The following is an 11175-nucleotide window of genomic DNA, read 5'->3' as shown; positions in this document are numbered from 1 at the left end:
CCTTTTGCCTCTTTTAGCCCCTCCGTAGCCTTTTGCCTCTTTTAGCCTCTCCGTAGCCTTTTGCCTCTTTTAGCCCCTCCGTAGCCTTTGCCTCTTTTAGCCTCTCCGTAACCTTTTGCCTCTTTTAGTCCCTGGGGAGCCTTTTGCTTCTTGCCTCTCGGTTGCCTTTTGCCTCTTAGTCCCTCCATAGCCTTTTGCCCCTTTAGCTTTTTTTTTAAGCTTCTGACTAACGTCCAAGATTTTTTTTTTCCAATCCCGACGGTGAAACCTCAGAAACGTGAAGTTTGTTTCTGTTGACGCCACACATCTCAACTGGATTTCCTTGTAAACAAGTTTTAGTTGTTGTTTAGTAAATTAATGAAACCAAGCTGAAAAAAGTTTGTAGGAACAAAACAACGGACCTCTTTGAGGGACCAAATCTGGGCCAAGCTCCTGCAAGAACCAACAACATGCGTCAGAAACCCGAGGACGGGACCACCTGGAACAAGGAACGGGTTCGTTAAATTTACCTCGTCGTCCGGACATCGTCTCACCTGCCGGCCGGACCTCAACCTGCCGCTGTTGCTAAGGAGCCACAAGTCCTTAGCAACCACACCTGAGGACTCCTTGAAACTGGAGCCGGGTCGGTTAGAGCCGCCCGTCTGACAGACTCAAGGATGTTGAACGTGATACGAACGGGTCAGCTGATGAAGCCTGTCAGTCGGATTAAAGAGACATTTCTACAAATTTAACATCAGGAGAAGGTTTTGAAATAAATGTATAAGTTTCTTTTTTTTTCTTGAAAACAAAAAGAATCAAGGAAATCACAGAATCCCATAAAACTGTTTATTTAAGTTTAGAAACAGGAATGTGACGATCTCTAGCAGCTCACGCTGCACTCCGAGGTTTATTCTTTTTTTTTTTTTTGCACGTCGAAACATTTACAATCATCAAAAACAGCTGAAACATGAAGGACACGGACTGTAACCAGAATAAACCCCCGACATCCATTTTGATCAGTTTACAAAGCGATAAGCATTAACGAAGGTGACGTTAAGTGTTCAGGAGGCAGAAAGGTCATGAAACAGGAACGCTGAAGCTGAAGTTTCGGCGTCTCTTCGATAAGAGGAAACGTCAAGCGGCTCGTTGGCGACACCGACTGGCAGAAAGACGGGACTGAATTATCTCGACAGAAACGAAACCGCCTTTAGTTTGGTTTATTTTGAACGTTCGGACCGAAACAGCCTGAAGTCAAAAAACAAAACGAGTCTTATAATAAAACTAACGGATCAGCCGTTCGCTCGTTTTACAGAGAAAGCGTCCGTTTCATTTGGCGTCGGCCACAATCTGGGCGATCATGTCCCGGGCGTCCTGAACGCCCGAGCTCAGCTCCGCCTCGCCCGGCTTCGCGTGCGTCCCGATCAGGAGGAGCATCCGGTCCCCGACCTCGGACAGAGCCAGGTCGCCGAACAGGTCCGCGATGCTGCAGGAGCCCGGGAGGTCCTGAAATCAAACCAAAGAACACCTAGGTCCAGATGAAACTCCACACCCTCGCTTTGATGCGTTTTTTTGTTGTTCAGACGCTGAATCTTATTTTGATCATTCTTTAAATTTTTTTTTTTTTTAAGTTCCTTCTGTGGCGCTGAGAATCAGAACAACAACAAAGGAACAGAACTCCTCTAAACTAATGGTTCCCAACCCTGGTCCTTGAGGAACACCACCCTGCATGTTTTAGTCGTTTCCCTGTCTCAACACGCCTGATTTAAATGAACAGGTGATTAACAGGCTTCTGCAGAACATGAGGATGTAACTGTGTCAGAGCAGGAAAACAACTAAAACATACAGGATGGTGTTCCTCAGGGACCACGGTTGGGAACCACTTTGTTAGGGAAGGTCTCAGCTACTACCAAACCAAGCTTTAGCTGAATACTTGCAAAACCGACTGAGTTGTTGCCATTTTTACGTTGGCTAATGCTAACTAGCTGAGGCAGCCATCTTGAATTGGATTAACTCAAAAACTTTCAGGCGTAGATGCTCAACAAACGACTTTCTAAATGTTCCATTAAAATCCATCGGGTGGTTCAAGAGATATTTTGCTAACAGAGAGTTGACCCAAAGCACGTGTTGGGACAACTCTCAGCTACTACCACACCTGATTTTAGCTCAACATCTGTCCAACTGACTGATGTGTGGTGTTTTTCTGTGCCCTCTGAGGTCAGCTGGCTGTGGCAGCCATGTTGAATTTACTTTTTTTTTTTTTACTTGTTTATTTTGGTGACGGACAATAAAAGTTTACTCAATATTTGCTTTAAGACCATCGTGTGCTTAACATCCAACTAAAACTCTGCACACGAGGCTTTTTCCAAAATAAAACCAGAAGATTATGGACTTTAACTGGTCCGTTTAGTTTTTAAAACGGTTTAATTGTGTCAGTTACAACTGCACCTTAAAAATGTACAAATATATAAATTAGAGTTCAAACTCTCCATCTTTGACGAGGGAAAAAACTTTATTGGAATCTTTCCAAACGGACAGTACAAAGTAGACGGTTGTTTTGTTGATTTACCTGTTTGTTGGCCAGCAACATGATGGGCAGGCAGGGGTCAAAGGTCAGCAGCTCGTGCAGGTGTTCCTTGGCCTCTGGGAAACGCTTCGGGTCGGAGGAGTCGACCACGAAGACCAGCAGCAGAGCTTTGGACACGTACCTCCTCCAGTACGGACGCAGGTCCCCCCCACCTCCGACTGAAACATCAGAGCGATTAGAGACCGTCGCCAAAGACGTTGCGGATCAAACGAAAACGATTTGGCTCGTTTCAGCGTTTCTCAGAGCTTCAGCTGATGTTTACAACTCACTTTCTAGAAACTCGACGCGCAGGTCGTCTCTGCCGAAGGAGACGGCGTTGAAGCCCCGCGTCGGAGCCACGTCCCGCTCTGGGACACCGCCGGAGAAACAGCGCAGCAGGCTCGTTTTACCGGATCCATCCAGACCCAGAACCAGAACCTGAGTCCTCTCTGACTCCGTGGGACCCGGCTGGAAACAGAAGTTTACCATCAGGACCAGTACTCTGGTCTCCTGAAGTCACTGTGGGAGAGGAGGGGACACCCTGGACAGGTCCCACGTCCACCACAGGGACACACGGAGACAAACACTCAGTCATTAGCTTCTTTTAGCATTTAGTTGGCATAAATGTAGCTTTTAATTACCGTGGATCAATCACTTAGACTTTAGCTACTTTTAGCTTCCAGCTAGCCTTTTACTACATTTAATAATGGCTAGAATTTTACTACTTTTCGCTTCTAGCTGTCCTATAGCTGTTTTAATTTAACGTTTAGCTTCTTTTAGCATTTAGCTAGCATTAATTTAGCTTTTAATTAGAGCTCTTAATCACCTAAGATTTAGATAGCATTTAGCTACTTTTAGCTTCTGACTAGCCTTTTGTTATTTTTAGCTTCTAGCTGATGTGTTGTTACAAAATGTTTTGCTTTTATTTAGCATTTAGTTAGCTTTTAATTAGGTTTTAGTCCAAGCTAGCTTTTTGCTGCATTAGTTTTTAAACAGTGTTTTGTTACCTTTAGCTTTCAGCTAATCATTCGCTACATTAAACTTCTTGCTACAGTTAGCGTTTAGCTAACCATAATTATTACTATTACCTTTAAAACGGCGTTTAGCTTAGCTTCGAGACGATTTGTTGCTAACTTCTCCCAACAGGTCTCTTTTGAAAATGAGTTCTCGTGGCTCAATGAGACTACCTGGATAAATAAAGGGTAAAAAAAATAAAAATAAAAACATTGCTTCTTACTGCGTTTAGTTAGCTTAACTAGCTTTTAAAAGGGCTTTGTTACTTTCATCATTTCAGCTAGTCTTTAGCTAATTTTTGCATCTAGCTAGCATTTTGATACTTTTAGGTAGTCTTTAGCTACTTTTATTTTCTAACTAGACTTTTTCCAATATTATCAAGTTTAATGCTACTTTACCTTTTAACTAATGTTTTACTTCCTTTTGCTTCTAGCTGACCTTTAGTTACTTTTAGCTACTAGTTTGGATTTTGATATTCTTAGTTAGCCTTTAGCTACTTTTTGCTTGTGGCTGAACTTTTGCTACTTTCAGCTAGCTTTTTGCAACTATAGGTTTTATTTAGTTTTACTAGTTCTTTCTTCTAGTTAGCCTTTTGCTACATTAGGTGTTAGCTGGTGTTTAGCTCCATTTAGCTGTTTTAAGTCAGTTTTAGCTTCTTCAGCGTTCACATTTTCACTTTCTGTATTTTATTAAAATTTTTATTTTCGCTCCAGTTCTCTGAAACAGAGTTCAGTGTTGTTTCAGCTCGGCAGTTGGTTTTTATTTGCACTTGTTTTAAGCTTTTATGAAACTCCGATTTGTCCCAGGTGCTCTAAGCCACGCCCACTCGCACCTGCTCCCCGTCTCACTTCGCTCAGCTGTTTCTCATCTTGCCATTCTTTCCTTCTGCTGTCTTCGTAAAACTATTTTACATAAAATTATGTTTAAATATTTCAAATTACCTAAAAATGCATTTTCTGCCTCCAAATTGCCAAACAACTTTTTTTTTAATGTTCTACACAAAATTTATCTTAAAGCAAAACTAAGAACTTTTAAAAGACGGTTATGAACTGTGTTTGGATTAGTTTCTGACCTGAGATTAACTAGTTAATGTAATCTGAAAACTAGACTGGACGGATAATGAGTTTAATCTGGTAGGAAACTCGAATTAATAATCGCCTACATTTCCCAGAATGCATCACGGACTAACTGCAGGAAAACGTGCCCGAACGTGCTGTGGAAGTTCCAATACACGCATTTACTAAGAGTAAAGTTGGATAATAGTTCGTGTAAACAAATAATCTTTGTTGTGGTGGTTAATTTAAACTTTAAACTTTTATTAAACCGCCATGTTCGTAGAATCAACTTTACCGCGGCTGTTTTCGGAGCTTCGACCGGAGCTACGACGGCTTCTTCAACCGGAGCCGCCTTATGTCGTTCCTCCTCCTGCTTCTCTTCTCCGCCGGCATTATCGCCTGCTCCGCCGGCTTTTCTCGGCCGTGTGTCGGGCTTTTCCTGCCGAGGGGCGGCAACGTGGTTCCAGATAGCGTAAGCTACTCCCCCGGCAAGAACCGCGGAGACGCCGAGAACTCCGGCGTCTTTGAGACTGAACATGGCTCTAATAAGGCGGCTTAGCTGCTGTGTTTGGGCGCCGTTTACCCGTCTGGATGAAATGTTTTATTCATTATTATTATTATTATTAGGGTTCAGATGAAGAGTTGGGCTCCCACGTCTGTTTGGCCTCCTCCTCTTCCTCAACAAGTGGATTAAAGTCACAGGAAGCGCCTGGGATGAACTTCTACATCCGGACAACGCGCGCCACAGTGTTGATGCAGTTTCAACATAGAACCACAAGATGGCGACAAAGATTCTAACAAATCAGGGTTGCCAGGAAAGAGATGACGAAATATCGTACTTTTGCCTTAAAAATATCAGATTTTGCCCCAAACTGTTGTATGTGTGCTAGGTGAGGATGCAACTTCCAGGTCAGCAAAGGGCAGAGAGTTCAGGAGAAAAACACCAGTGTTTTTGCTGAACAAAAACGTAAAAACTTACATTTCACTGTGTGTTGCATAGACCCGACAACTATCTTATGTCTGGCAACAAAGTGCGCCACAGTTTTGATGCAGTTTCAAGATATGACCACAAGGTGGCGCCAAACAGCCGGGTTGCCAGGAACGAGAGATCGTAATTTTCATTCAACCTTGATTTATACAGGTTAATCCCATTGAGTCTCTGGGTAATGCAGCTTTAAAATTATTCAAAAAAAAGTTCAAGACAAAAACAAATTTAAAATAATCCGATTTTTTTCCTCAAACTTTTGTATCTGTGCTAGGTGAGTGTGCAATTTCCAGGTCAACAAGGGGCAGAGAGTTCATGTGAACAAAACCAGTGATTTTTAATTTTTTTTTTTAGAACAAAAATGTCAAAACTTAATATTTAATTTTTATTTAAAAAAAAAAACTTTGTGTTGCATGGACGCAACAATGATCACATCTGGCAACAAAGTGCGCCACATTTGGTGCTGTTTCAACATTTGACCACTAGATGGCGCCAAAGGAAATAAATGCCCGCCATAATTCCTCATAGATGTTTATTACCACACGCGGACGAAAGGCCGGGGCGGGCGATAATGTTTGTACCTGTGTGTCTGTAGCATTAGCAAAATATCTTAAAACCACTGGATGGATTTTTAAGTAACAAACAATGAACGTTACAACTTTGGTCAGCTAACTAAAGATGGCCGCCACAGCTAACTGAGCTTGTGCTTTTATCGATTTAAATTAAAGATTCTTAACAGACGAGTTAGAATTTATTTATTTATCAACTTAAATATTCTCGTGAAATCCGGTTAAATGTTTTTAAAGCAAAAAATTAAAGAGGGATGTCCTCCTGGTCCCTCAGGTCCTGGACTGTCCCTCAGGTCTTGGACTGTCCCTCGGGTCTTGGACTGTCCCTCGGGTCTTGGACTGTCCCTCGGGTCTTGGGACTGTCCCTCAGGTGGGTTCGTCCTCTTCAGCGGGACTCCTTCTGTCCCCTCAGGAGTGCTCAGGAGCCAGCGCTGGACGGAGCTCCTCTCCTCCGTCACCACCAGGGTCTTCTGGGTCCGAGCCCTCAGAGAGACGGGCCTCTTCCTCTGTGAAGGTCCAACTTCCTGGACCTGCTGGACGTCCAAGGAGGACAAGTCCACCACCTCCAGTTTACGATATCTCCTGGACCTGGAGGCCTCCTGGAAGTTACCGTAGCTCCTCTGCTTGATGGAGGACAGGAGCCTGGCTCTGCTGCTGGACTCTTCGTCCTTCTCGTCTCCAGCTCCAGCCTTCTTGTCCTCGCTGGTCTCTGAGGGGACGGTTGTCTCCTGGGACATGCAGTCCATCAGGCGGGAGCTGAAGTCCCGGTGGGCCATGGAGACACTGCAGCCCACGGTGACCTTCAGCTTCTCGTAGTGGTCCTGGACGCTGCTCAGCTCGTCCAGGAGGTTCGAGGATATGAGGTCCTGGACCCCCTGGTCTCTGCTCAGGTAGACCTCCTCAGTCTGGTGTCCCCGCTTCTTCTGGAAGGTCAGAACTTGAGGCATGGCCGTGAAGTGGAAGGCCTTGTCCGCCAGGAGCTTCTGGAAGATGTAGAGCACATCATGATGCTCCCCGTTCACAGAGTTCCTGAGAAAGTCCTGGACGTGGACCCAGTCCTTCAGAGCCAGCCGGATCTGCACAGGAGGACATGTCCTCTGGGTGTGGTAGAAACCGAACATCAGGTACAGACCCCCCACCCGGACCTGGTAGCTGTTGGGGGGGAGGAAGAACCTGACGGCGGTGGACATGCAGATCCTGGAGAACCTCTTCAGGTCTCCACTGCTGAGACCCAGGAAGACCTCCGAGAAGCTCCTGTCCCTCCACAGGGACGAGAACTCCTGGAACCTGACCGACTCCGTCTGCTGGAACCGGGCCAGCAGCTCCTCCACGTCCTCGGTCAGAGGACCGTAGAAGGACCCAGAGTAAACCGACGGACCTTTAGGCATGGTGAGCACGGAGGAGACGCGCGCGAGCACCTGCTTTTTATGACCAGGGCGGTGAAGTTCGCTTCCGATTCCAGCCGCTGATTCTCGGCCCGGTAAAGGGAAATTCCGAACTTTTTTGTGTCGTGCTTGAGGCCTAACAAGCGACACGTTGTAGAGCACCTCAAACTCATTTATTAATCTTATTATTAATAAATGATTTATGATTTATTATCTAAATCCATAAACTCAATTCTTTTTTTACACGTCAGGTTGTCGAGTCTACCGACAGTCAACACTTCCTGTTGAACCTTTCACAATAAAACAAGTAACAGATTTTACCACAGAGTGGACCAACTGTTAAAAATTAACTTGTTGAACTTTATCAGTGCAATTCAGTTTATTTATATAGCACCATGAGAACAGGTTTGTCGTGAAACCACATAAACACTGAAGTTTAGGTCTGAATTGTTGAAGAATTGCAGTTTTTTTAAGTGGGACGAGTCCATGTTTGATTAGTTTTTAAACTGGAACAGTAAATAAAAGTTCAACGGACTAGTCCTTTACACCACTAATGCGCATGCTCAGTCGGTGATTTACATGCATCGTGATCCAGATAAACTATATCTACTTCCGCTCCTTTAATGTGTAATCTATTTTTATTTATCTTTTGTGTATATTCATAACTATCAATGACTATAACCTCCTTAAAGACAAAAAAGTGATTAAAGAATGATTTTTCATATTTGCCTTTTAAAGTTTTGTACTGCGTCTTTAGCAGATACCGGAAGTAGCTATGAATTATATTTTAGCAAGGCGCTAATGACTTCACGCATGCGCATTGATCTTTATTTTTAAAAGACTAATTCAAAGACGAACTTCTTCGTCATAGTAGCACACGTGCAGCTCGTTAGCGGCAGAGCGAAGAAACGATCAAATATTAACGATAAAAACTGTTTAATCAATAACATAATTGTTCAAAAATGCTATAGTCATTAAAATTGAGATATTTCCACTTATTTGACTTGATTTAACAATAAAAGTAAACCCCGAGTCAAGGTTCAGTCATGGTGTGTTCAGTGACCCCCTAAAATGTATATTAACTAAAATATTTAATATTTTACATATAAAAGACACGTTTGACAAAAAACCTGAATCAGAGGAAATCAAATATGAGAAAAGTGTTTTAGAACTTTTAAAATTAAATTAGAGAGAGAGATACAAGATTCAAGCTATGTGAAGTTTCACACTCCTAATCAAATATCTTATAATAAACAGATTAAAGGTTGTGTGGTAAAAATCAAAAACTGCCGGAGACGTTTTACTGTTCAGAGTTTTATTAAGACGTTTGTTTTATCAGAACAATGAAAAAAAAAGTCTTAAATCCTAAAGAGCAGTCTTCTAAAATTGAGATATTTAAAATATATCGAGCATTATTTATGAAAAAGTTTAAAACAAAAGGACCACAGATTTATCCGATGTGATTCTAAAGATTAAACTTTTAATTTCATACATTTAAAGTTCATTCTGACACGTTTCTGTCGTTTACTGAAGCTGGAAAACGTTCGGAGGAAGAAAAATACTCGGAACAGGAGAGAAACTGTTTAGATCATTTCTGTTTGAGGACACAAATATTTAACAAAATAAAAGCACTGGAACCGTCCTTTAAAGATTTTACCTGCAATTTTATTTTGTAACTTTTACAAAAAGGATTTATAGTCGAAGAAAACGAAAAGTTTGGTTTCGTGTCTAAATTAAAAGTCTGAACAGAAAAAAGCTCCGCCCTCAGACTCCTCCTTGCTGCTACCAGCCTCCTTTTCCTCCCTTTTTCTTCTTCTGTGGTGCTTTCTTGCGGCCGGCTCCTGACGCCGAGGGTTTCTGTTGTCGTGGAGGGACTACACCGCTGCCGCCGGGCGCCGCAGACGAGCCGGACGCAGACCCTGGCCTCGGGGACGTGGGGGGGCTGCTGGCCGTCTTACTGGCGTCCCTGAAAAAGACAGAAGGACGTCAGAAAGTCGGGATTCAAAAACAAGATGGCCGACGTTCACGTCTCTGTGGGCGAGGCGGCGGTCCACTCACAGCTCAGCCGAAGCTCCTGCTGTCGCTCCCTGCGTTCCCTTCCCGATCTGATCCTTCTTCTTGCCCTTCTTCTTGCCTCGGTAGTACGAGCGCTCCCTCATGGGGAGCCACCGCTCGGGGTCAGGGGTCACTTTGGGGTCGTAGTTCTTCGGCAGTTTTCCTAAAAAGCACATTTCATAAAAAAAACAGTTGCTTAAAAGCAATTGCTGGTAGAGAAATATGTCTGAGCCAACTGGCAGATTATTTCTTAAAGACTGCTCTCACGTTAAACGTGCTGTTGAGCTGCTGGTGAATTTTCTTCAGCTCTCAATCTTAATTTATCTAAATGTGAGTTACTTCCTATTAAAACTTGTCATGACACAGAGATCTCAGGAATTCCAGTAAAACACAAAGTTAAATATCTTGGTATTTATATCATAAAAGAAGAGGACCAAAGATTAAGTGAAAACTTCAATCCCCTTGTTACGGTTATCCAAAAGAAATTAAATTTATGGGTCCAGAGAGATTCATCCATCTCCGGTCGAGTCTTACTCTCCGAGGCTGAAGGTCTTTCCAGTTTGGCGTCTGCGACTTCTGCCCTCGAGGTTTCCAAGGATACCATTTCAAAAGTGGACAAAACTATTTGATTTTATTTGGAAGAAGAAAGTTCATCTAATCCGGAAAAATGTAATGATAAATAATCTGTGCTCTGGTGGGTTTAATGTACTAGACTCTAAACTCTTCCTTTAAAATCAAGTGGATCAAAAGAGATCTCCTAAATCCAAACTCTTTATGGAACTTTATTTCGACACGTATTTGAAGCAGTGGGTGGTTTATCTTTTATTTTAAGGTGCAACTATAGCATGGAGAAAATCCCGGTCAAACTCTCCAATTTCCACAAACGGCTGCTTTTATGTTGGACTTTGGTTCACAAACACAATTTCTCCCCACACAAATATTTTACCTGGAACAACAAAGACATGTTTTAATCACAAATCCATGTTTTTCAAAAAATGGTTTGACAGAGCATCGTTCGTGTACATCAACTATTGAACAAAGAGGCAACACTTACTCTTATAGTGAATTTTTAACTACGTATAATTTTCCGGTGCTGCCGAGAGAATTTGTAATTGTGTTTGACGCCGTTCCATCTGGTGTGAAAACACTGACGTCAAACTCTGAACAAAATAACACAAACTATTTAAATCTGTACAAAATAACACAAACTATTTAAATGAAGAATCGTTCATCGGCAACTCTGACCCATTTTGAAGCGAAAAAACAAACAAATGTATTAGAGAATTAATAATTAGAGACTGTATTAGTAAACCTGCTTCTGTATTCTTCTGGGATAATTCATTTAATATTTGTTGGAAAAATGTTTGGTTGCTGCCTAGAAAATATTTCATAACAAATAAGATTCGAGAAGTGTCTCTAAAGATTCTGTATAAATGCTGTCCTGTCAATCGTATAATCTCTGAGTGCCGTCCGAATGTGGAGCCAGTGTTCACTGTGCCACAGCTCTGAGGAGACGACATCATCTGTTCTGGGACTGTCCTCACACTCAGCTGTTCTGGGACTGTCCTCA

At 42.6% G+C, this 11175-nt stretch overlaps 3 protein-coding genes across 3 annotated transcripts in view; all 3 read right to left on the bottom strand.

Annotated features, from left to right (window-relative positions):
* Positions 1–1172: 1172 nt before the first annotated feature.
* On the bottom strand, positions 1173–5294 carry arl9 (ADP-ribosylation factor-like 9). Its single transcript, XM_037675161.1, has 4 exons — positions 4907–5294; positions 2833–3010; positions 2546–2721; positions 1173–1482 (listed from the first exon to the last, which is right to left on the bottom strand). Exons 1-4 carry the CDS (start codon positions 5147–5149, stop codon positions 1306–1308), a joined length of 774 nt encoding a protein of 257 aa, XP_037531089.1. The 5' UTR covers positions 5150–5294; the 3' UTR covers positions 1173–1305.
* Positions 5295–6376: 1082 nt separating this feature from the next.
* LOC119408359 (snRNA-activating protein complex subunit 1) lies at positions 6377–7559 on the bottom strand. Its single transcript, XM_037675160.1, has one exon. The coding sequence runs from the start codon at positions 7551–7553 to the stop codon at positions 6387–6389; it is 1167 nt and encodes a 388-aa protein (XP_037531088.1). The 5' UTR covers positions 7554–7559; the 3' UTR covers positions 6377–6386.
* Positions 7560–8910: 1351 nt separating this feature from the next.
* srp72 (signal recognition particle 72) overlaps positions 8911–11175 on the bottom strand; it is a 14436-nt gene continuing 12171 nt past the window's right edge. The window contains exons 18-19 of the mRNA XM_037675159.1: positions 9609–9768; positions 8911–9516 (exon numbers count right to left, since the gene is read on the bottom strand). Coding sequence (XP_037531087.1) covers positions 9333–9516; positions 9609–9768 — 344 coding nt within the window. The 3' untranslated portion in view covers positions 8911–9332. The remainder of the gene's footprint in view (positions 9517–9608; positions 9769–11175) is intronic.

Source organism: Nematolebias whitei, chromosome 4 (genome assembly GCF_014905685.2).
Source record: "Nematolebias whitei isolate Nwh7 chromosome 4, NemWhi1, whole genome shotgun sequence".
In the NCBI taxonomy this organism is placed as follows: Eukaryota; Metazoa; Chordata; class Actinopteri; order Cyprinodontiformes; family Rivulidae; genus Nematolebias; species Nematolebias whitei.
The sequence above is the reverse complement of the archived record's forward strand: the minus strand, read 5'-3'. Positions and strand labels throughout refer to the sequence as shown.